Raw genomic sequence first — 20,314 nt, 5'->3', positions numbered from 1 at the left:
AAATACAAGTAATTACACTTTTTTCCCATCTATTCATTTTCTGATTCACTCATGAGCTGATTAAAAAAACACATTGGCTTTTTAAACATTTATTAGCAAACACAGCAAATGAATAATTTACAGATACACATTATAGACATGAATATTGAGCTTCTGCTTTTTTAGAATGCAGATTATTGTGTGACATGAGCGTATATTGTCTGAGACTTCATAGGAAGGCACAAATTCTCTCCATTAACGATGGGATCCTGTCAGTCATAAAGATGAGCTCTTTCTTGCCTTCTTCTGATCGAGCTGAGAAGAAAAAGTTGGATAAGCATTACATACAAATGTCAGAAGAAACATCCATCATACGCGTGACCCTTACTCATTGGATGCTGCAGCCAGTTGCGGTCCATGTAGTAGAGGTAGCAGCTCTCAAATTCCTTCTCGCTGTAACAGGGCACGCACACCGGGATAAACGGGTCCATGTTGTCAAAACCTCTCTAAAACCAAGTTCAGTGTAGAAGCAAGTTAGCATCTTCACGAGCTGTGTTTCAAGTGAGCAAAATAAAATCACACAAGTGAACTCTGACCTCTCCCATCAGGTCCTGGGGCAAGTAAGCCAATTTGGGCGGGTACACAGCGCCAGTATGAGACAGAGTGGTGATGATGGTACCTCCCGTCTGAAACAAGAAGTTACATGTAAAAAAAAAAAAAAGGGGGAATATAATTAGGCGACGCATTTTTTTGCATGTTTTTCCTCACCCAGTCGTTCCTCATCATCTTCCTCAGGTTATATATGAGAGTGAGCTCATCTGGATTCACCTAATGAAAAGCAAACATGAGTACGTAGATGCAAAGGTGGTGTGAAGCGTGGCTAGATTTACTCACCTCGCTCTTGTCCTCCTTTTTCATACTGGACTTGCCCCACAGGGCGTTGACGCCATCCACAGCCACGGCCAGGCGAAAGTCACAGCCCGGCTGCCCGCTCTGCTGCCTCAGCTCCTTCATCAGCGCTCCCACCACATCGCTGCTGCTCTTCACACGAGCGATGCCCTGACACAGAAACAACCCAAAAATATTTTCAAGAGGGGAAGTAAAAGTGATACGTTTCAACCAATGCCGTGGAAGCTCTGCTGTCCATGGCTTAAAAATATCCGAGAAGCTGAAAAATAACAACCTGGTCCACCAGCTCGCCAAGAGGTCTTCCCTCCTCGGTGAGCTCTCTCTTCGTCCACACGTAGCGCTGCGTCGTCTTTAACTGGAGACGAAAAAGTAGCGCTTTGATTATGATTTTAACGTGCCATCATTGTGCCATTGTGTATCAATGTCTGGGCACCGATGATTATATTTTAATTTAGTCAAGTAGATTATAAAGTGCCAACGCATAATGACTTCCATTAATGTCTCATTAAATAATTAAGCCCATCGTGCCTCGCAGCTGCCGGCGAGCGCCGCTGCTTTATGCGAGTCGGCACGTACCCGACTGCTGTGACGACACAATGAAGGCTCGTTTACAGTCTACACGTGGCTTGTTAGTTATGGCTTGTCTATTTAATGTAACATTTCCCCCATCTACCTTGGACAGGAAGGGCTCATTGGTGATTTTGAAGTTGCGCAACCACTCGGTGGCTTGCAAAGGCTGGTCGAAGCGAGAGGCGTTGAAGGATGAAGGCAGCAGCTCTTTGCAGTTCTTCACCCAGCTGTGAGCTACATGGAAAATAAAAAACTCTCTTGAATAAATTGCCAACAGAAACCCTAATTTTTTTCCCCCTCACCATCAGGTATATGCAGAACCAGCCATCCCTGCGTGAAGCAAAAGTGGACGACATGACAGAGAGATAAAGTCTTTCCGCCGCCCTTTAATCCATCTGAACAAATTCATTAAGTCCATATACAGATAAAAATGGCCTTTTGTTGTTTCTTGTCTTTCAGACTGTGTGATGAATTTCTCAAGGATACAGAACATATAACGCTGTACTGGTTTGCTCATATCCGTTTCCTTCAGGTAGGAGATGACCTCCAAAGCAGGCTGCCTCACCATCACGGCCGCTTCGGTAAACGTCTTCGCCTATACACAGTAAGCTCTCGGTTGGAAAAAATCAAGATGATAGCTGGGTGGATGTGTTAAAGAACCAACCTGTTGCTGATATCGTCGGGGGAGCCCGTGAGGGAAGAGCGTTCGAATGTGTGCAGAAGGTATTGTGTAAAACTGTCCAATGTGTTTCTCTGACTGACAAGCCTAAAACGAGACATAAAAGTGAATGAAACAAAATCACAACTTCACACAACAAATTGTGTTTGACAACACGTGTTCATGCTGATGTGGAACAGGAGCAGCTTTACTTACTGGATCGTTCTGCTGTGTTCTGAAGACTGAGAAGGGCTCAGGTTCTGGCTCAGCCACCAAAGCTTCCTGCTGCTGGCCCAATCCACTCGTATGAAGCCATCGAGCATGCGTCCACTACAAGAAAATATAAAGGGAGATATTATATTGCGAGACAATGTGCACTGTCTGTAACATCTTTTTTCCAAGCTTACCGTTTGCCGAAGCCTGAAGGACATTCTGTGAAGAGCCATCATCTGTAAAGTTGAGGATATAACGCAAACTAAAACCAAGCGTTCGACCCAAATGTGTCCAAGATGAACTCTACAATGGCACTATCCTGTCACCTTTGGTAAACATGTAGCAGCTAGCTAGCTAGTAAGTTGCAGACAACGCTCTTATTTTTTTTAATACTAAAGCACATACATACATTTACCAACACGCCCGGTCCTTAGCTGTTGTTTATAATAATGTCATCTACAAGTGTACGTTCCGGGATAACGTGGAAGAGCACCCGCACGCACGACTACGGTAGCAGTCAATGTGCCAGAAACGTCAGGGGCGCCGCCATCACGCAGCCAGCCTGACAGGAAGTGACGTTTTCACATGCGCCAATCAGGTTACACTAAGCAAAACAGTAAAATGGAGTTTTGTTTTTAATTACTTTTATACATGAGCTATATTGAAGAGTTTTTACACTGTTGGAGTGCATAAATATTTTGTTTGGACGGCTGCATAAAAATCTAAGAAGATTTTATTTTTATTTAAAGTCAATGTGGGGGGTGATGAGGTAATTAGCCCCCCCTCTTTCATAACAGTAGTCGTTCACAAAAACACTAGTCTCAAGCTGTTACTCACATTCCACAATCAAATTTTAATGTATTAAAAAATACCAGGGCAGTAACCTTATATAACTGACTGTAAAAATCCCTTCACAATCATCCACCCATACGCCCTTCAAATACTTGTGTCTACAGGACTGGACTAAAAATCACTCGTCCATGGCTGCTCCATATGGCCCGTATGATACTGCACATAATCTACTCATCATGTTGCTGCAAAAAACTACCCACTTAATTCTTTGGCTTTCTTCCAAAATTCCTACGCTTTTATGAGTCATAATACATCTGGCTTCCCATGTTAATTGCCCCCCCTTCCTCTTAAATTTGCCTTTTGGATGTCACATGACCTCCTGCGGTGAAATATACAATATAACTCTATTCCTCCAATATCACTTTTGAACAGGGGTGTGTAGACTTTTTATATCCTCTGGTTAAAGTTGTACAAATGTACACTAATCTGTTTTAAAAGGTTAGAGTCCATACGTAATTTAGACATTGTTGTTTGCTGGATGTTTTGGGGTCAGTACTCTGACTGAAAGTGTAGCAGGCAATCAAAGGGTGGGAGGCGAAGTCGATGGATGAAGATAAAGCATTAAAAAAAATGTTGCTCCAGGGCCTCCCGAAGCATTAGGTAATCCTCCATGCAAAGCTTGAGTACCAACCAGGCCAAGCAGGGGAAACTGCCCCAGATACCAGAGCCCCGAGTCGGCATCTTTTGCAGTCATGAAATTAATACATATCCTCCCACAAGTGCACAATATCACCATCAGTGATAACAGTTGAACGATAATGTCCTGCATTGTCTGCTCGGGGAATGGGGAGGCTCTGAGTACTTACTTTTATGATTATAAACAATAATTGCATCATATTACTCACAATGAGATAGGCCTTATTGATCCCCAAAGCAAATTTGGTGCATAGCACTAGTTTAAGTGATGATTTGGGTTTTTCTTTGCTGTTGGACCTATTCAATTAGGAATTTGACTACAGTATTGATGAAAATATGTGCCAGCCTTAATGATACTCCCTTGTCACGTTCAATGTGAGAGTCTCATTGTTTAAAACAGTTTTTATTTGAAACAATGGTCAAGATCTATTTAGGACAAATGTGATGCAGAAAAACAAACCACTGAGTTGTGTTTACCTATATAGTTAATACAACAAACCAACTATTTATTGGGTGTGTTTGCATATTTCTCATTTTTACTTTATTTTTAAATAATTTTGTTCATAAAATTTAATGAGGCTTGGTGGTCTCTTTTCTGAGACCCCCCCCCCCCCCCCCAAGGTGGTGATGCGTTCAATGCCAGTGGGACACAACGCAACTCATTCTGACTGGCGGGAAACGACGCAACTTTCTTAACCCGGGAAGTGACTAAAGAAAAAAAAAGACCGCGCTGAGAGCAACTAGCGCGCCCCCTAACGGCGGACTAAGAACTACCTACTGTATGATTATGAAAACACTCCCGCCAATGTACAACAGCTCGCTCTGTTGGGGCTCTGTTTTTATAACCTTTTTACCCGTCCGATCCACGCCACGTCATTCACGCTTGAAGACCACTCAGTCGTCACACGGGTGGGCGGAGGTGGTGGTACCACACAGTACGACGAAGGCGGGTAAGGATCCGGACAGCAACACCTTCACCTCCCGTGTCTTAAACGCAGTTTGCTCCGGGACGCTCTCGCTGATTTTTCGGGGGTTGTTAGGTAAGTAGCCTGCGTAGCTTTCATTCCGGATTGTCACTGCTACGCTGCGTGGGCCTGTCAGCGCCACGCAGCATTGCTAGTGTACACTTTGCGCTAATTTTATCCCTTGTTGCCGAGTGGGTCTTGCGTGTGGACGATGCTGTCTTTTCCCGCCAGTAAGAGGAGGGAGAAAAACAACAAGGTGGCGCATTTTCACTTCCGTGTGCGTGTTGCCATTGAGGGAAGAAAAAAAAAAAACGACACGTGTGTTGTTGTTACGTGCCAGTCAGGCGTGATCTGTTGTGATTTTTGTCCGTGGACGCTCTCCTGTACCACTGACAGGAGAGTGCGGCAACACCCCCGCTGCCCATACTCGAAGTAGCTCCAGTGGAAATGTCAGCGAGCCTACGCAGCTGCCATATGGGTACACAATGTACGCCTGACACACTCACAAGGACACACTATTGCGCGTGTAACACTCAGACTACAAGTGGAGGAAGGAGGGTACTTTCATTGATAGAGTGGCTACTCTATGTGGGTTCCGAAACTTGAGGTTCGGGAACCAGAAAAGGTCGGTTTTTAGTAAGGCTGCATTAATAACGATACAACTGTGAAAATGCTGCGATACTACGACACTGATACTCTTCACCAGCCTGATGTGTATTGTGGTGCCTTGAGATAAGAGTGACCCAATTTGGACTTTTTCAAGATATGAGCTGTGTTTGGGTGTTTTTTTTTTTTTGCTTTGACTCAAAATGCTCAAGTTACACAACTTGTCTCGACTCACTTCACAACTGGCAGCAGTTTGGCAGATAGCAAAAACAGACTCTTTAATGCCACGTACACTTGAAGTTTACTGTCAAACTAAACATAACATGAAGACAATTATTCATTGTGTATCCCACGAATCACGTAACATCCACTATCAAGTATCAGTTGGGTGACAGATTTTTATCCATGTTTAGAGGAAGACTGATTCAATCCATCTCTGATTACATGCGGTTTTTTTCTAGTCATGCTCCCATGACGCATGACCCAATTGTGCCACGAGAGCAAAAAGAAAAAAAATCAGAATTTTGTCCATCAGTGGAAATCCGGCATTAGTTACATTGGGGGTCAATAAAAGCGCTCCATGGGGGGGGGTTACTTCAATTTATGATACCATTGACCTTCCAACTCAGGGGAAAACCCATTTGAGTCCAATAATTAACCACAAGAGGTACATTCATTTAGCTACAGTGGCTTTGCACTGGGTTGGTACGGTAAAGGTTCCACTTGTGTGCACTTGACTTTTACAACTATGGGAACTTACTGCACCTGCTTTTTTTTTTTTAGCTTATGCTAAAAGTGCAAACTGTTACCAACTGAAGATTTTCATTCTTACGGCTGCAATTTGCACAAAGGTAAAAATCTCAGTAAATATATTGAATATCAAACAGCCAAATGTAAAACAGTGGCTGCTAAATGAGCGTGTCTTGTGGTTTTTGTGAGGACATATACTTCCGCAAGGCTTTTTAACACCGCATCCTGACATCCAGCTGAGCTCCCGCACCGGCGCTGTTGTCAGGCAGATGCTCGCAGTTATTGATGATGATAAAGCCGCCGCCGCCATTGGATGCCGGAAAAGACGGCGGGGGCCATTATCATGATTTAATCGTCGCCTCGGCGCTGCTGAGGAGTCCAAGCTCACTCTGTGTGTCAGGTCCACCTATCATCCTGTCACGGGAAATAACTGCCGGTCCAATGTTGGGATAATTTAGAGTTATGTTTGGGCGGAATAGTCCAGAGAGTATAAAAGATTGTTAATATGCATGCAGAATGGATTTCTCTCAAGTTGAAGGACCTGTCATGAGGCTGTAAAGGAAGCTGTGCAGGGATTTTCGATTCTACAATGAACTCGGGGAATATGTTGATATATATTTCAATATAGCCAATTCTAATTATTTGCTACAATTTTTGTTCTTTCTTTTTGGAATTCAGGGCTCGGTCCTTAGTCCCTAATCTACTTCCCAATGATTTACGAGATGGTCATTAATAAAGATACTTAACTGTGTACTCTATTCAAATTTCACAGCAGGGTTTGGCGGTGGAAATACTTTCCAAAGGTCTTACGTAATGTCTCTTACTGGAACTGATGTTGATTTGAGCTCCTCTGTCTGATTCGAGCGAATGGTTTTTTGGGGGATGTGTGTGGAGAAGGGGGGGGGGGGGGCTCTAAATGAAAACATTATCTCGAATGCTCCTGAGGCGCTTGAGTGGATGTCATAAGAGGCGCAAAAATGCTTGGCAAGGTGTGTTTTTTTATTGTGAAATGAATGCCTCCCTTGATGCGAGCGCCGACGTTATGAAGGACGGGCGAAGGCTGCATCCATTTGCTACGCCGGGGGGTCAAATTTGGCCTGAACCAAAAGCGAGTTTGTTTTGGTGGGCTGAATGTTATTTCAGGGCGTGTTACTCGCTCTAATGTCACATTAGACATCCATTTACAATGGGGTCAATGAAAAGCTTACTTGACTCAGAGGAAGCAATGGGAGGAGAAGGAATTTGCGCTCCTTTCCAAAAATAAGTTTCCCCCCTTTTCCCGACGCGGTGTTACCATGACTGAGAGGGAGGGAAGGGAGGGGGGGGGGGGTGTTGCGGAGTAGCGTGAATGGAGGGATTTAAGTCAAAAAGGAGGAAAAGAATGAAGTGTAGGAGGAAATATGGTTGTGATTAACAAGAATATAGTGTTTGAGTTGACCGTTAGGCTGTGCGGTCGGTCGACTCAGAGCGAGAGAACGAGAGAGAGAGAGAGAGGGGAGGGGGCTAATAGAGAATGCATGCGAAAGCTTACTGCCAAAAATGAGACGGGGAGTTTTTCGGAGAGAAAAGAAAGTACAGCCCAGCACCAGGAAGAGAAGAAGGAGTAGCTGAGAACAGAAGGCGCAAAGATGGCGGCAGCTTGCGTGTCTGATATTGAAGGGACTGAAAATATTTCACTGCCGTAAGTTGAGCGTTTAGTGTTTTACAATGATGTGACTAAGTCTCGCTTCCAGGCAGTTGAGTGCAGGCATTCTGGGAATCGTGTTGATGAGCCCCCCCGGGGTCTTCGGTGTGATGAGATCATCTTTGTGGACACACACTGTAGCGCCTCTTTGCAGCTGCCCGCTCGAAAGGAGGACTTTCCTCTCGGTTCCCGCGCCGCTGCTGCCGCCGCTGTTGCTCAGCATCTGCGCTCACCGACTAATCGCTGGATTCTATTTTCTTCTCTCGTCTTAACAGGCGCTTTGTCAGCTCAAGCCCAAAGGAGAAGATCTGTCTTTGCCGGATGAACAAGCTCCACTGAGTGGTTTTTGTTTTGGGTTTTTTTTCTCAAAGCCTGACCTCCACCTGCAGGAAAACTCCTTCAGTGGTATACTGGGAACTATTCAGCTGTTTTCTCCTCCCCCCTGACTTCTCTGATGGATCAGAGAATGAAGGGGGACAGCCCTCTAATGACGGACTCCACATTGGATGCCTCGACTGTACCTGAGGATTTTGAGCAAGACCAAGAGAAAAGAAAACGCGTGGAGACGGACGATTCGGACGTGGGTAAGAAGGAGGACAAGCGAGGAAAGAAGAGGGAAGGGGACAAGGGGGCGGTGCTGGAGTTGCTCATTGAAGGGCGCTGTGGGGGCGCGGGGCAGATATGTGGCAGAGAGACCAGCTGCCCCGACGGGAACGTGCGACTCCGCATCGGAGTGCAAGCCAAGCGTACCAAGAAGCCGCCCAAGATCTTGGAGAGCTACGTCTGCAAGCCAACCATCAGAACCTATCAGAGGCAGCAGGGCCGAGGGGGTGCGTTGCCCACCAGGACCGCCGCCGCCGATCCGGTTGACGCGAGCAGAGAGAACCGCTCGGGCTCAGATGTCACCCAAACGGCATCATCCGCAACAGCACAGTCCTTAACACCAGCAAATGCGACTGTTCCCGCCGTAGCCTCGGTCAAGCCGGGCCCCAAACAGGTGAGTTAAACCTGCTTTAATGGCGTAAACAACTCGCCAACAAAATCTTTACGATACGCCGACCTTGTTGCTTATTTAACATCCACGTGTCTCCCCAGCGCTGAGACTGGGCCGCTAAAACCGAGCGAGGACAATAAAAGCGTTGTCGCTAAAGCAAAACGACGAGGTGGAACTTACTATTAAAGCTCAGTAAAGCTGACGGGAGCCACAGAGACGGGTGATAATTCTCTGCAGCTCCGTTTCTACCGGTGACGCTCGCTTCGGCGAGAGCGCACGCATTCAAGCCCGTCAGCTGCTGGCATTCAAACTCTTATTGTGTAAGATTGCTTGGAAACAAGCATCCGAGCAACTCCCCTCCCGTTTAATGGGAAAGTACCAAATCGGATAGACGAGCCGATAATCGAGTCTTTTATTTATTTTTTTCAATTCTTTAATTGTTGATTCCTTACAAACTTTGCGCTAGAACGTTAACGATGGAGTGGACGAATTTGGGTTACGTCACCGCCTTAGGAACGGGACCCTGGCCAGGGTAAACGGACCCCCCCCCCTCTCCACCCCGCCCCCGGGCATTTTATTTCAGCTCGCTGAGAGCTTCCAATTCTTCCAAGGGAATAGCACATCGTCCAGAAAATGGACGGACGGATGGATTATTAGCCCAAGCTACTTCCAAAAGTGGACTCGTACATTATTCATGCCACGGTAGCCGAGCGAGCCTTGTTGTTTTTCTTGCTCACCACCACACACGCTCACGTCACTTAGCCGCGCCGTCCGTAAGGTCAAATGAGCAATTGTCTCCATACTTCTAAGCAAAGCGGCGCATTTAACTAAACGGGACCTATAAATAGGACAAGCGGCACAGCAACCGGCTCGGCCATTCCAGGCATTGGTCGGCGGGTCCTTCTGACGATAGCCCGAGGGGAAGCTTATTGCTTTAGCGGCACAAACGCCACTCAAGCTGCCGCCGAGCAAAATGAAAGGACAAGTACAAAATGTCAGGCCTCCTCATCTGTATTAGCGGCAATTTATAGCAGCCAATGGCGCGGCTCTCCTCGCTGCCCGACACTCTATATCAGTCCCTCTCTTCTATTTTTACATCTCCTCCTTTCTCTACCTGCTCTCATTTATCTTTCACTCTCTTTCTGTTCTCTTCTTCCGTCTCTCCTTTCTGTGTCACCCCCCCCTTCCCTCCCTCCCTCCTTTCCGTCACCTCACTCCCTGTGTCCTCCTTTCTCTGCCTGATTGAGTCACTTTGTCCTCAGTCTGGACTTAACCGGGCGGACAAAAACAAAAGCATTTGGGTAATTGTCTCGCCTAAGCGCTGTCGTCAGTTCGACCGTTGTCAACAATGTTTATCGTGACGCAGATTGTGTATTTTCTATTTTCCAGGTGCCTCTCAAACTGGCGGGAATTACAGAGGCCGCCGGTTCGTCAGAGAAAGCGAAGAAAGAGAAGATCCATGAGCAGTCGCTCAAAACGTGCGCGTCCACTTCCGACCAGGAAGCTTCGGCCGCTCTTTCCGGGCCGTGCGCCGAAACTGGAAGGGAAATCGTCAAAAAACACAATGGCGTGGTACAGAGCAAAAAAGGACTTTGCGCTGAAGATAAACTCCGAGATGTCAAAACGGCAAAACACAGCAGCTCCGTTTGTCCGTCTCCAGGTTCTTCTAAAACAGAAACTTGTAATTCCGCTTTGGATATGTCACCCGCCGGGTCACAAGTTCAGGAAACTTCACTAAAGCGCTCAAATGACAAAAAGAGAGCTAAAGAGCGTAAGTTAAAGAAAGACAAACGTAAAGAAAGAAAACCCAAGGGCGATAGACTGGAAGCGGGGAGAGGAACGAGTGATGACAGAAAGGATGAAATCAAAAAGAAGAAAAAAGCAAAGGATGGAAAAGTGCGACAGGGTAAAGACGGACATGAACTGAAGATTGGAGAAAAGGCCGACAAAAGCAAGATGAGCCTCGAGAAACAACGAAAAGAGGACACGTGCTCGGGGGGCGGGGCTAAATGCGATCAACCGTATCAAGTTGCGGACCAAGGAAGATCTGATGAGGGCAAGCAGGCGGAGCCGCAAGCCACCATTGCCGACAGCGGGAATGACATCATCAGGTCTCCTCCAGCCTTATCTTCTGGCCCGCCCCCTCTGTCTCCACCATCTTCTTGTCCAGAGCAGGACAGCAGACCACTCAAGAAACGTAAAGCCCGAAGGCCCAGCTGGACCAAGCTGGTTCACCGAGCTCACAGAGTGGAAAATCAGGAAGGAGATTCTCCGAGTTTCTCTCCCAAGTTGCCGACTCACTCGACTCCTTCCTCGTCAGTTTCTTCCACGGCAAAAGCATCTTCTCCGAAACACAACCCCAACGTATCGATTCCTAAACAGTCGGCACGAAAACGTGGCCGACCCAAATCCCACACCATGATCTTCACCGATCCCCCTCTAAGACTTTCCCCCGAGGAGGTTGCCTTCCTGGAGTGCGATGACATTCAGAAAAGCCCGGTTCTGGACCGGAGCCCAAAGAAGCGTGGCCGTCCTCGCAAACAACCCCTTCGGAAAACAGACGACACGGAGAAGAACGGAGATCCTCCCAGGCAGCTAAAAATCAGGAGGCTGATCAATGAGATGAAGAAAAGGAAGAAGAAGAGACTTTACAAGGTCATGATGTCAAGCAATGCGGGAGACGAGAACAAGCGCGTTCCAGCTTTTGCAACTTCTCACAGAACCTACAAACCCATCGAACCTCCGACAGTGCCCACGCTCTCTGACTTGTCCTCCTCCTTCGGGACCAAGCTGGGCCCTCAAATCAATGTGAGCAAGCGAGGAACCATCTACATGGGTAAGAGGAGAGGCCGCAAGCCCAAATCCCAAACGGCTCGTTTGAATTCCCACAGCTACGCTCAGTCGTCTTTGTTCGGGCAGCCCACCGAAACGTCTCTCTTCGTGTCCAACCAGCCGCCGGTGGCCCCTCACCCGTTTCCCTCCCCGTCCCTCACCCACTCCAGCGGGGCCCAGAGCCCTTACAGCGAAGGAAGCGTCACAGAACCCAGCTCCGCTCTCCTTTTCCCTCCGCCTTTCTCCCTCCCATCGCCAACGTCTTCCTGCACGTCTCCCCGTCCCCCGTCCAGTTCCTCGCTGTCCCCCTTTGTGAAGAAAAGTTGTCCCTGCCAGGGCAGGCAACACTTCCCTTTTCACCAGTCGTCATGTAAGCTGTCCTCAACCGGCGCTCCGCTCCATCCCGCGCCCGGCTCGCCCGGCCACCTCAAAGACGCCACCCCGTCACCCAGGAGCGAATCGCATAGCGAAGAGACCTTGCCTAGCGACAGCGGCATCGGAACGGATAACAACAGCGTCTGCGAGCGAGCGGAAATGAGGGGCGTGAGAGGCATGCTCAGGTTGGGCCAAGGGTCCGGCGGGATCCTCGGGGGCCCCAAACTCTCCTCTCTCGCCGACCCGCTTATGACCAGACATAAGAATCCCATGGTAAACCCGACTTCCGCGGAACGCCACCGACATAGGCACAGACGGCGGGATTACAGCTGTCCCTCTTCCTGCAATTGCCTCTGTCCCTGTTCCGGACACAACAAGTGCACTCAGTCAGATTACTTCCCTCGCATCGCCCACAACGCACCGAAGAGAGCGAAAAACAAACACAAAAAGAAACACCAGCAGCTACTCAGGCAGGACCCGGAGTTCCTGTCTGAACTGGAAGAGCTCATCGGTCAATTCGGCCAAGTCCATATCGGCCGGCGAGGCTGGACCAGATCGGAGTTGAATCGGGCTTTCGACGGGGGACGGCGCCATCACCCCTCGCATTCCCACCGCTCCAATATTTTCCGGATCAATCTGAACGGCTTCTACTCGCCTCACCATTCAACCTACGCCGCTAACCCTTCCTTCCCCGCGCAGTCTTTCTACCCCTGCCAGACATTGCATTGTAACAGAAAGCCGGAACGCAGGCAGTGCGGATGCCCGTCCAAGTTCCAGGAGACCGTGGACAACATGGGCTTCTACAGCGGCTACCCGCCGGCCACCACGCTTTACCATCATCTCCCCGGCTCGTACCCGCTCCCCTCCCCTCACCAGTTTGCCTCGCAACAACACCACCACGCCCACCTCCTCCTGAACCCCGCCAGGTTCCACAGGCGGAGGAACAGGCTGCTGAGGGACGGCACCCTCGGCGGGGACAACGAAGGCAATTTAAGCTACCCGTGTGACTGCGGTCACAAACATAAACACCGACAGAGGCTATGCGAACGCAACGTGGAAGACGAGGCGGCGGTAGAACACCAACAGGAGACCAGAGAGACCTTCTCCACTTCTAAGTCGAGGTTCGTTTTGGGGCAAGGCGGAGGGTGGAAGGGGACAAAAGGAATCGGGGGCGTGCGCTCCAAAGAGTCACCATGGTTACGGGAGAACACAAATAATTCCTTCTCCGCTGCCGCATCGTCATCATCGTTGGCAGAGAGATCAAAACACGCGTCTCTCTTCTCGGTGGGGCTGGGCTCTTCTCACTTGTCTTCATTTGGAGGGGGCTGGGGCGCCTTGGGACAAAGTTGGACCAAACTTCGAGGTGCGGGGTTCCCAAACACCAGCTGGGGATCCTCCGCCGGACGCACAGGCCCGATGATCCCCTCCGACCCGGATGACGAAGACGACGGTCACCACCCCCACCCGAGCAGGACGCCTCCGTCCCCGACGCATACCAACCTGTTCACGTCGGTTGACGTGGCGACCGGGGGGCGTGGCTTGAGGAGTGAGTCGGCCAATAGGAATCTAGGAAGCGCTGACAGGTTATGGAGGACGGATGAGCCAGCTTGGACGGAGAGGAGAGACGCAGGTGAGATGCTGCTAAATTCACCAATAAAAATATGTACAAATATTATACAACAATCAAATGTTTATTATATTTTAGAAACATTCGAGGGTTAAACATATGTCTATGGCCCTTACCTTAGCTCCGCCCACTTTTCACAAAATATAATTGCTATCAATAGAATATCTGGGAAATGTTTTCAAAAATACACCATATGGATGATAGACAGGCCTTTGAGTTTATTTTTATTTTTTCTGTGATATACGCATAAATTGTGATTTTGTTCTTGCAGTTTAACTACAAAAAAAAGGGTTGACTATTTTTTTTTTCCAAGCACACATTAAAGCCCGGAAACCGATTGAGACGAGATCAGACTTGTCTTTTTATAGGCTCCTTCTACTGAGCGGCGGATGTGTTTTACACGCACAACCGCTCGGCAACCGCTTTCTGTTGGAATTTTTTTTCCCCCCCTCTAAAAAGTGTTATGGCGTCTTGATGAGAACCAGCCAAAAAAAATCTTTCTCGGGGCTGTCGCGAACCGCACCGTGTTTGAGCCCAAGGCTACCCAGCGAGCACGGTCATTAGTTAACCACAAGATTGGCTATTTAAGGACGGGCCGCCGGCCGACAGGGCCTATTTGACTTGGAGAGATCCAATAAGCAAAGCGTGGTCGGCCTTGTCGGAGGCTGTGGAAAAATGGCAAGAAAGTTGAAAGATGAGCTCGGCCGTGATTGATGGAGGTCAGTGTGAGGTTGCCCGGACAGAACGTATGAGTGGAACATGTTTGGGAAAGACCATCAAAACTGAAGGCCAATATTTGTGGTACTCTGTAATTATTTTTTTGCTTCCATACATTGTGCTGCTACCAGATGTTGCCCCTCCTCCATGTACACAAAGAAAATTGTAAGCGTGCTGGGTTAGTTTTTGTATGCACGCGTTTTCTAAATCACTTTCCCAGAAATAGCGTGAGCCGAGGAAACGCCGTGACTCATCTAATCTGTGGCCCATCTGCGTGAGTCAGCCGAGAGTGCTCTCACCTCACGCCTCCTGCGGGCCTCATCGCTGATCTACATCTGTCTCATTTCCTCTCTGCCACTTTTCACCCCCCCCCCCCCCCCCTCCTCCATTTCACCAATCACAGCTTTCCAAGGTGACCCGAGAAGCCGCGGGCAGCTCAAAGGCGTGCCAAAGACGCACGGCGCCGATGAGAAAAACAAACGAAGACCCGGTCGACCCAGGAAACGCCCTCTGCCCTCCGCTTTGCCTCCCACCGTGTCGTCGCTGGACCTCGCGCGAAGGAGGAATGGCGACGCCGGAGGGAGGCTTTCCGACCTTGACGGAGCGGCTGTTAGCGCCGTGCGACAGGTGACGGATTCGGAGCCGCGGGCCAAGAGGAAGCAAGGACGCAAGAGAAAACATGACGCCTCTCCCTGTCGTCAGAGGTAAACGCTCCCCAAACACTTCCCTCTCACAATTCAGCCTCTCGTTTGCCGTGTAACATCGACATCATATTAACCGAGCACATTTCAGCACTGTGTGCTAAACCAGTGCCTCTTCTTTCTCTTTTTTTCCTCCCTGTCGCTCTATCTCTCGCTTCATGCTTTCCCTTTAGCGTCGCCGAGGACGAGACGGGGCGCCTGGACGCGCCCGCCGAACGTTTCGGCCGATCGGCCGCCGAGCAACCCGCATCCAGACCGGCTGCCGTCCAGAGAGACAAGAGTGAAGACGGTCCACCCAGGAAGCCCTTTTTAAAGGCTGGCCTTTACTCTGATGATTACAAAACGACAGAGTAAGCACATCGCTGACATTCAAACACTTGATGACATCATGAATTTTGTTTTCATTCCCAACCTTTTGTTTTCAGTCCTCCTTCCCAGTCGCCACTTTTCTCCAGAGGGAGCGCCGAGTACAAACCCGGCGAGAGCGGCCTTTTACCGGCCCCCATCCACGTTGGTGAGTCGACACGAGTGGAGGAGAAAGAAGGTGTCAATAATGAGTATTCATCCAAAGTCTCCTGCTTGTGTCTCTGACAGGGAAGTACTTGAGGATGAAGAGGATTCATTTCCAGTTACCTTATGATGTCATGTGGCTTTGGCAGCACAACCAGGTGAAATGCAGACACATTACGAAATTTAAATCCGTGGTGTTTCATTGTGTGTCTGGTGCCGGCTAGTCCTTTTGTAAAAAAAACAACCGGAACCGTAATGTCAGACTTTGCAAGGTCTAAGGTGAGATCACAGACGCAGCTTGATGTATTTAGTCGGAGCGATTGATTTTCAGTCTTTGGATATGATTTGCGTGGCATTTCAGAACTGAAACCGAGTTCAGTGTTGGCGCGTCATCTCGGAGAGAATTTCAGTTTGTGGTTATTTCTCGTCGACACTGGAACGGCTCATAATAGCCTTGTCATTTCTCATCGGATTTCAACTTGATCCGGAGAACAAAATGTGGATCTCGTTTGTGACCGCCGAGCTATTATATTTCTTTGTCCTGAAACTCATTGGCAACGAAGCGTAGGACTGTCAAAGGCGAGATCAGTGACTTGACTTGAGTGGTATCTAGTGATTGATTAAGCTGGCCAATTTATTTATTGGGGATTTCAGATAGCTCCGTGACAATTTTTATTTATTTTTTTACAAAATTCACTGTAGAGAAGATGACACTTTCTGGTTATTTCTTTCTGAACAAGTTAATTGAAAATTATATTATATTATATTATATTATATTATATTATACCCAATGGGGAAAATGTATCTGGGGGATTACCAGGTCCAGATATTCAAGATTAGGAAAAGGACACAATTATTTAGCAATTTCCATGCTCAGTTACCTTCTATATTTGTGGTTTTTCATTTGCTTGTTCTCCTATACCAAAGTGGTCACCGTGGCATTTTCTTTCCTCAATAGCTTCAGAGGCAACCTGCCTTCCCTCTGAAGAGGAAGCGGCGCTACTGTGAGTATTCCAGAACTACGTAAATTTAAATTTTTCAAATTATCGCACTCAAATGGGGTCTCACTGTCTCACACACAGGCCGACTGAAGGAGAGGATTTTTCCTTCTCAGCACGCAGCGGTGAGACTCAATGACAAGTTGTTTGTACCGATGCATAAAATGCAAGCTCAATACCGATTTGCTTTTCCTCACTCAGGAAGAGAACTCGGGTGACTTGGCCAGCCTCTTTCCTCACCTCGACATGGAGCCCTTGAGCAGCGACGAGCGGTACGGGAATCAAAGCCGCATTTCAGTAAGAGCGATTTGACGCCGATGTGTTTCCAATGTGGGTCAGGAGCTTCGTGGTGACACATCGCGTGTTCCTGGTGAGGAACTGGGAGCTGGTGAGGGAGCGACAAATCCGACTGAGGACGGAGGGGAGGCGAGAGGGGGACAGCGAGGCCGAGGAGAGGGACTGGCACGCCGTGTGCGCCGACGGAGCCGGCGGGGACGATAGCTACATCAAGTCAGGTCCATGAAGCAAGTGTGTGTGTTAGTTTTTGTTTCTGTGGGTGTCACACGCTCAGTACATGCTTCCTTTCTACGTTTCCATACACCATTGGGCAGAAATACAACACGATCCTTAAGAAATTAAAGTGTGACAAAAAGTTAATCACTGAGTCGTAAAACTTCCCCAAAAAAAGTTGCGCCCTCACCATTATCTGACGACGTGACTCGATTACTCGCAGATGGAAGATTACAGTGCGCGCCCGGGAGGGGATTCTCGTCACATAAACGCTAAACGTAGCTGACGTGATTACGATTTATTGCCACTTCAGCCATTATTTACTGAGTGGCCGCAACGGAGATGCCGTTTTCATCTCTCCATCGTTGTTGTTTGTCTGGTCATCATCACGGCTCCCCTTCTGTATTGACACATAGATCCTGCATGACATCATTCATGATGATGATAACAGTTTTGGGATTTAGGACAGGGTTCTCGTGCTGTAGGTGTCCTGTGTCATTTCCTTTTTTTTTTTTTTTTAAAGCATGCTCGTGTGCCGCTCTCCAAGCTTCATCGCTAGCTCTTTCCGTCACGGGCTGCAGCACAAACGTAAGCGCTTTTCCAACCACAGAATGCTTAAGCGCAACTCTCGCCTTCGATTCCATTCCGACATTGGCGGTTTTGTGACTTCTGAGGGAGTGTGACATCTACATGAGGTGGGATGGCGCCTGTGTGTAAGGAAATGCCGAAACAAGGGTGTGACATTTGGCACGGGCCTCATCAACCGTGTTGTGTTGAAAGCATTTGAAAGTTGAAGAGGCAGCAAGAGATGCTAACAAATGCTAACTACAACCACGCTAATACCTCTCTGAGAATGTCGAGCAAAACTGAGGTGTACCTAATATTTTGTCAAGTGAGCATCCTTCACATCCCGATTCCTTCTTCCCTGGATCACCGTGACTAAAATACAATACGACTTCTCTCTATCCTCTTTCCAGATGTACCAGTGGGGGTGGCGGAGGTGACGATATCCAGCAGCGATCCCCACCCCGCCAGCGACGACACCCCCCGCTCGCTCACCGCCAGCCCCCGCGTAAGTGCAAGCTGGATACGATTATTCCGATCAGTCTTCCGATTATACGCACAAGTCGTGGATTTTTTTATCTTTGTGATCTTTTTCATCGCAGCCCACGGAGATCCGCAACAGAGAAGATGATGACGATGAGGAGGAGGAGGAGGAAGACAAAGCGGGAGAATGCAGCAGAAAGCAGAGAAGAAAGCGGCTGAACGATTTACTTTTGACCCTGCAGCATTCATAAATTAACACGCGCATTGAGGCAAGTGGAGCTCGCTTTGAAATCACTCCAGAGTTAGCGAAGCCGTTCCTAAACTTGAATTTCCTTCTTTTGTTGACATACAAAAACATCTTTAAACATTCGGCGTAGCAAAGTCAACTCATCGACTCGTCAGCTAATCGTTTCAACTCGTGATCGTCCGGCTCTGATTGATTGACGCTATCTCTCCGCTCTGTGTAGGCGGGAGCACTCAAGAGGAAAAGGGACCACGCCGCAGGACACACGGACAGGTGCTGCATTTGAATTGGAAAAATAACAACATCAACCAACACAGCGGAGCGAGGAGAATTTCAAAACGCGAGAAAGACATCACGGCGCGCTCTGACAGCCGCTGAACCGAGCGCTCTGAAGGGCATCACACCAAGGATGAAACCATGGCAACACATCTTTTGTCCGGGATGAAAGAGAGAGAAAAAAAGAGAAGGGGAGCGAGAGAGAGAGGGAGGGAGGGAGGGAGAGGGAGGATCAACAGAAACAGACCAGCTAAAATTAATTTGCACTAGTGCCCGAGCACGCTAAAGACACTAAACAAGTGTGTATGCACTTGGATTGCTCCTACTTGGGCACCTTGAAGCAAACTGTGGAAAAGAACACAAACCCTTGGCCGTTTTTGAGCTGGGAGAGCTAACTAGGTCACTAATGAAGCTTCCAAAGTCACATTGCACCTTTAGGAAAGGGGAGGAAGCTCGCCAGCTTAAAAGCACTTGTTTGGCTTTTCTTCACTTTACAAGCCAGTGAATAAGAAGACAAGAGGGGGGGGGCTCTTAGTGATTAGAGGAATTTTGGCACCGCTGCAAAAGAATTTCTAATAAGGTTTTAAGAAAGATGTTATTTTTTTGTGTGCTAAACAAAATCTATGAACACTAGGAATGTTTATTGTGAACTATTTTCTTCAAGTATTGCTTCCTGGGAAGAAAGGAAGGTCAAATGTGTCTTTATGTATTTCAGACTGACTGCCGTTGAGAATGTTTTGTTTTTTTTGACAATCAGAATGTCCCAGGGTGTTTAAAAGAAAACAAAAAAATGAGAAAAAGATGGCAAATATGAAATGCTAAGTAGAAGTGCCATGCTGTCTTGTGTCCAAGCAATATCTCCTAATAAGACTATATGATACATTATAAGGTAATGTTTTATTAGTTATTTTTATGTACAGATTGTTCTTAGATTGCTCTTACTTTAGGAGCATTCGCTCGCTTCGTACAATACACAATATTTAGTTTTATGTACATATCAAAACTATATGACGAGAGTTAATCATCCAATAGTGTTGTTCTTTTACATCTGACCAATACATTAGACAGTTGTCATTAGACTATGATTGTATACCTTTTTTATTCGTAATGTTTTTTAGACAAGCATGTTTTTATTGGTCAGTGATTTTTAAGTTTTTGTGGCTTTTTTAAAAATTAACAAGCCAAGAAAGTGCAATTTCTTTGACTGTTTACATATCCTACATATATATTCCCCCTTTTCCTTTTTTTTGTAAAACAGTGCATTGCTGCAAGTTAACTTTATAGCAAAGGTACACTTAAGAGTTATCTAGTTTGCATGACATGTAACCTTTGCCTGCTGCCTCTAACACTGTACATCTGAAAAACAAAACGTCATAGAAAGATCAGATTTTTCTTTTTGCATATATATCCAATAATAAAAAGCATTTTATGTCTACCAGCTCCAAACCCTGCCAACTCTTGTGGTGCATCGAACGGTGCAGAGAGGTGGGAGTGTCCCATCTTGGCCTAATAGCGGCACCTAGTGGTGTTTATATTGCTTGGAACGTGTTTGTCCTCCATAATGACCCATAATAGAGGACGTGAGATGATAGCTGCAAGGTATGGGGGAGGGCTGTGGATATCTCCGGGGAATAATTCTCCTCTTGCTCCCCTTCGAAAAC

At 47.6% G+C, this 20,314-nt stretch overlaps 2 protein-coding genes across 9 annotated transcripts; one reads left to right on the top strand and one right to left on the bottom strand.

Moving 5' to 3' along the window:
- Nucleotides 1–73: 73 nt before the first annotated feature.
- Nucleotides 74–4,801, bottom strand: dap3 (death associated protein 3). 3 transcript variants are annotated; one of them, XM_037274509.1, is made up of 13 exons: nt 4,664–4,801; nt 2,524–2,565; nt 2,333–2,446; nt 2,123–2,224; nt 1,945–2,053; nt 1,761–1,853; nt 1,562–1,692; nt 1,163–1,243; nt 874–1,038; nt 748–807; nt 576–665; nt 368–485; nt 74–294 (listed from the first exon to the last, which is right to left on the bottom strand). In XM_037274509.1, the coding sequence occupies exons 2-13, from the start codon at nt 2,563–2,565 to the stop codon at nt 209–211; spliced, it is 1,191 nt and encodes a 396-aa protein (XP_037130404.1). In that variant the 5' UTR covers nt 4,664–4,801; the 3' UTR covers nt 74–208. The 3 variants fall into 3 exon arrangements, with proteins under 3 accessions (XP_037130404.1, XP_037130406.1, XP_037130405.1); XM_037274511.1 differs by lacking the exon at nt 4,664–4,801 and adding an exon at nt 2,739–3,751; XM_037274510.1 differs by lacking the exon at nt 4,664–4,801 and adding an exon at nt 2,749–3,751.
- LOC119136054 (histone-lysine N-methyltransferase ASH1L-like) lies at nt 4,636–20,091 on the top strand. Of its 6 annotated transcripts, none has more exons than XM_037274175.1 (14): nt 4,636–4,767; nt 8,098–8,819; nt 10,206–13,653; nt 14,771–15,071; nt 15,242–15,418; nt 15,494–15,582; nt 15,663–15,736; nt 16,537–16,582; nt 16,661–16,701; nt 16,778–16,848; nt 16,916–17,091; nt 18,064–18,158; nt 18,253–18,402; nt 18,601–20,091. In XM_037274175.1, exons 2-13 carry the CDS (start codon nt 8,277–8,279, stop codon nt 18,382–18,384), a joined length of 5,193 nt encoding a protein of 1,730 aa, XP_037130070.1. In that variant the 5' UTR covers nt 4,636–4,767; nt 8,098–8,276; the 3' UTR covers nt 18,385–18,402; nt 18,601–20,091. The 6 variants fall into 6 exon arrangements, 5 of the variants coding, with proteins under 5 accessions (XP_037130070.1, XP_037130069.1, XP_037130072.1 ...); XM_037274174.1 differs by having other exon boundaries at nt 4,724–4,857; XM_037274176.1 differs by lacking the exon at nt 4,636–4,767 and adding an exon at nt 7,492–7,819.
- Nucleotides 20,092–20,314: the final 223 nt, after the last annotated feature.

The sequence above is a fragment of the Syngnathus acus genome, chromosome 16 (assembly GCF_901709675.1).
Source record: "Syngnathus acus chromosome 16, fSynAcu1.2, whole genome shotgun sequence".
NCBI lineage: Eukaryota > Metazoa > Chordata > Actinopteri > Syngnathiformes > Syngnathidae > Syngnathus > Syngnathus acus.
This window is presented reverse-complemented; position numbering and strand designations above follow the sequence as displayed.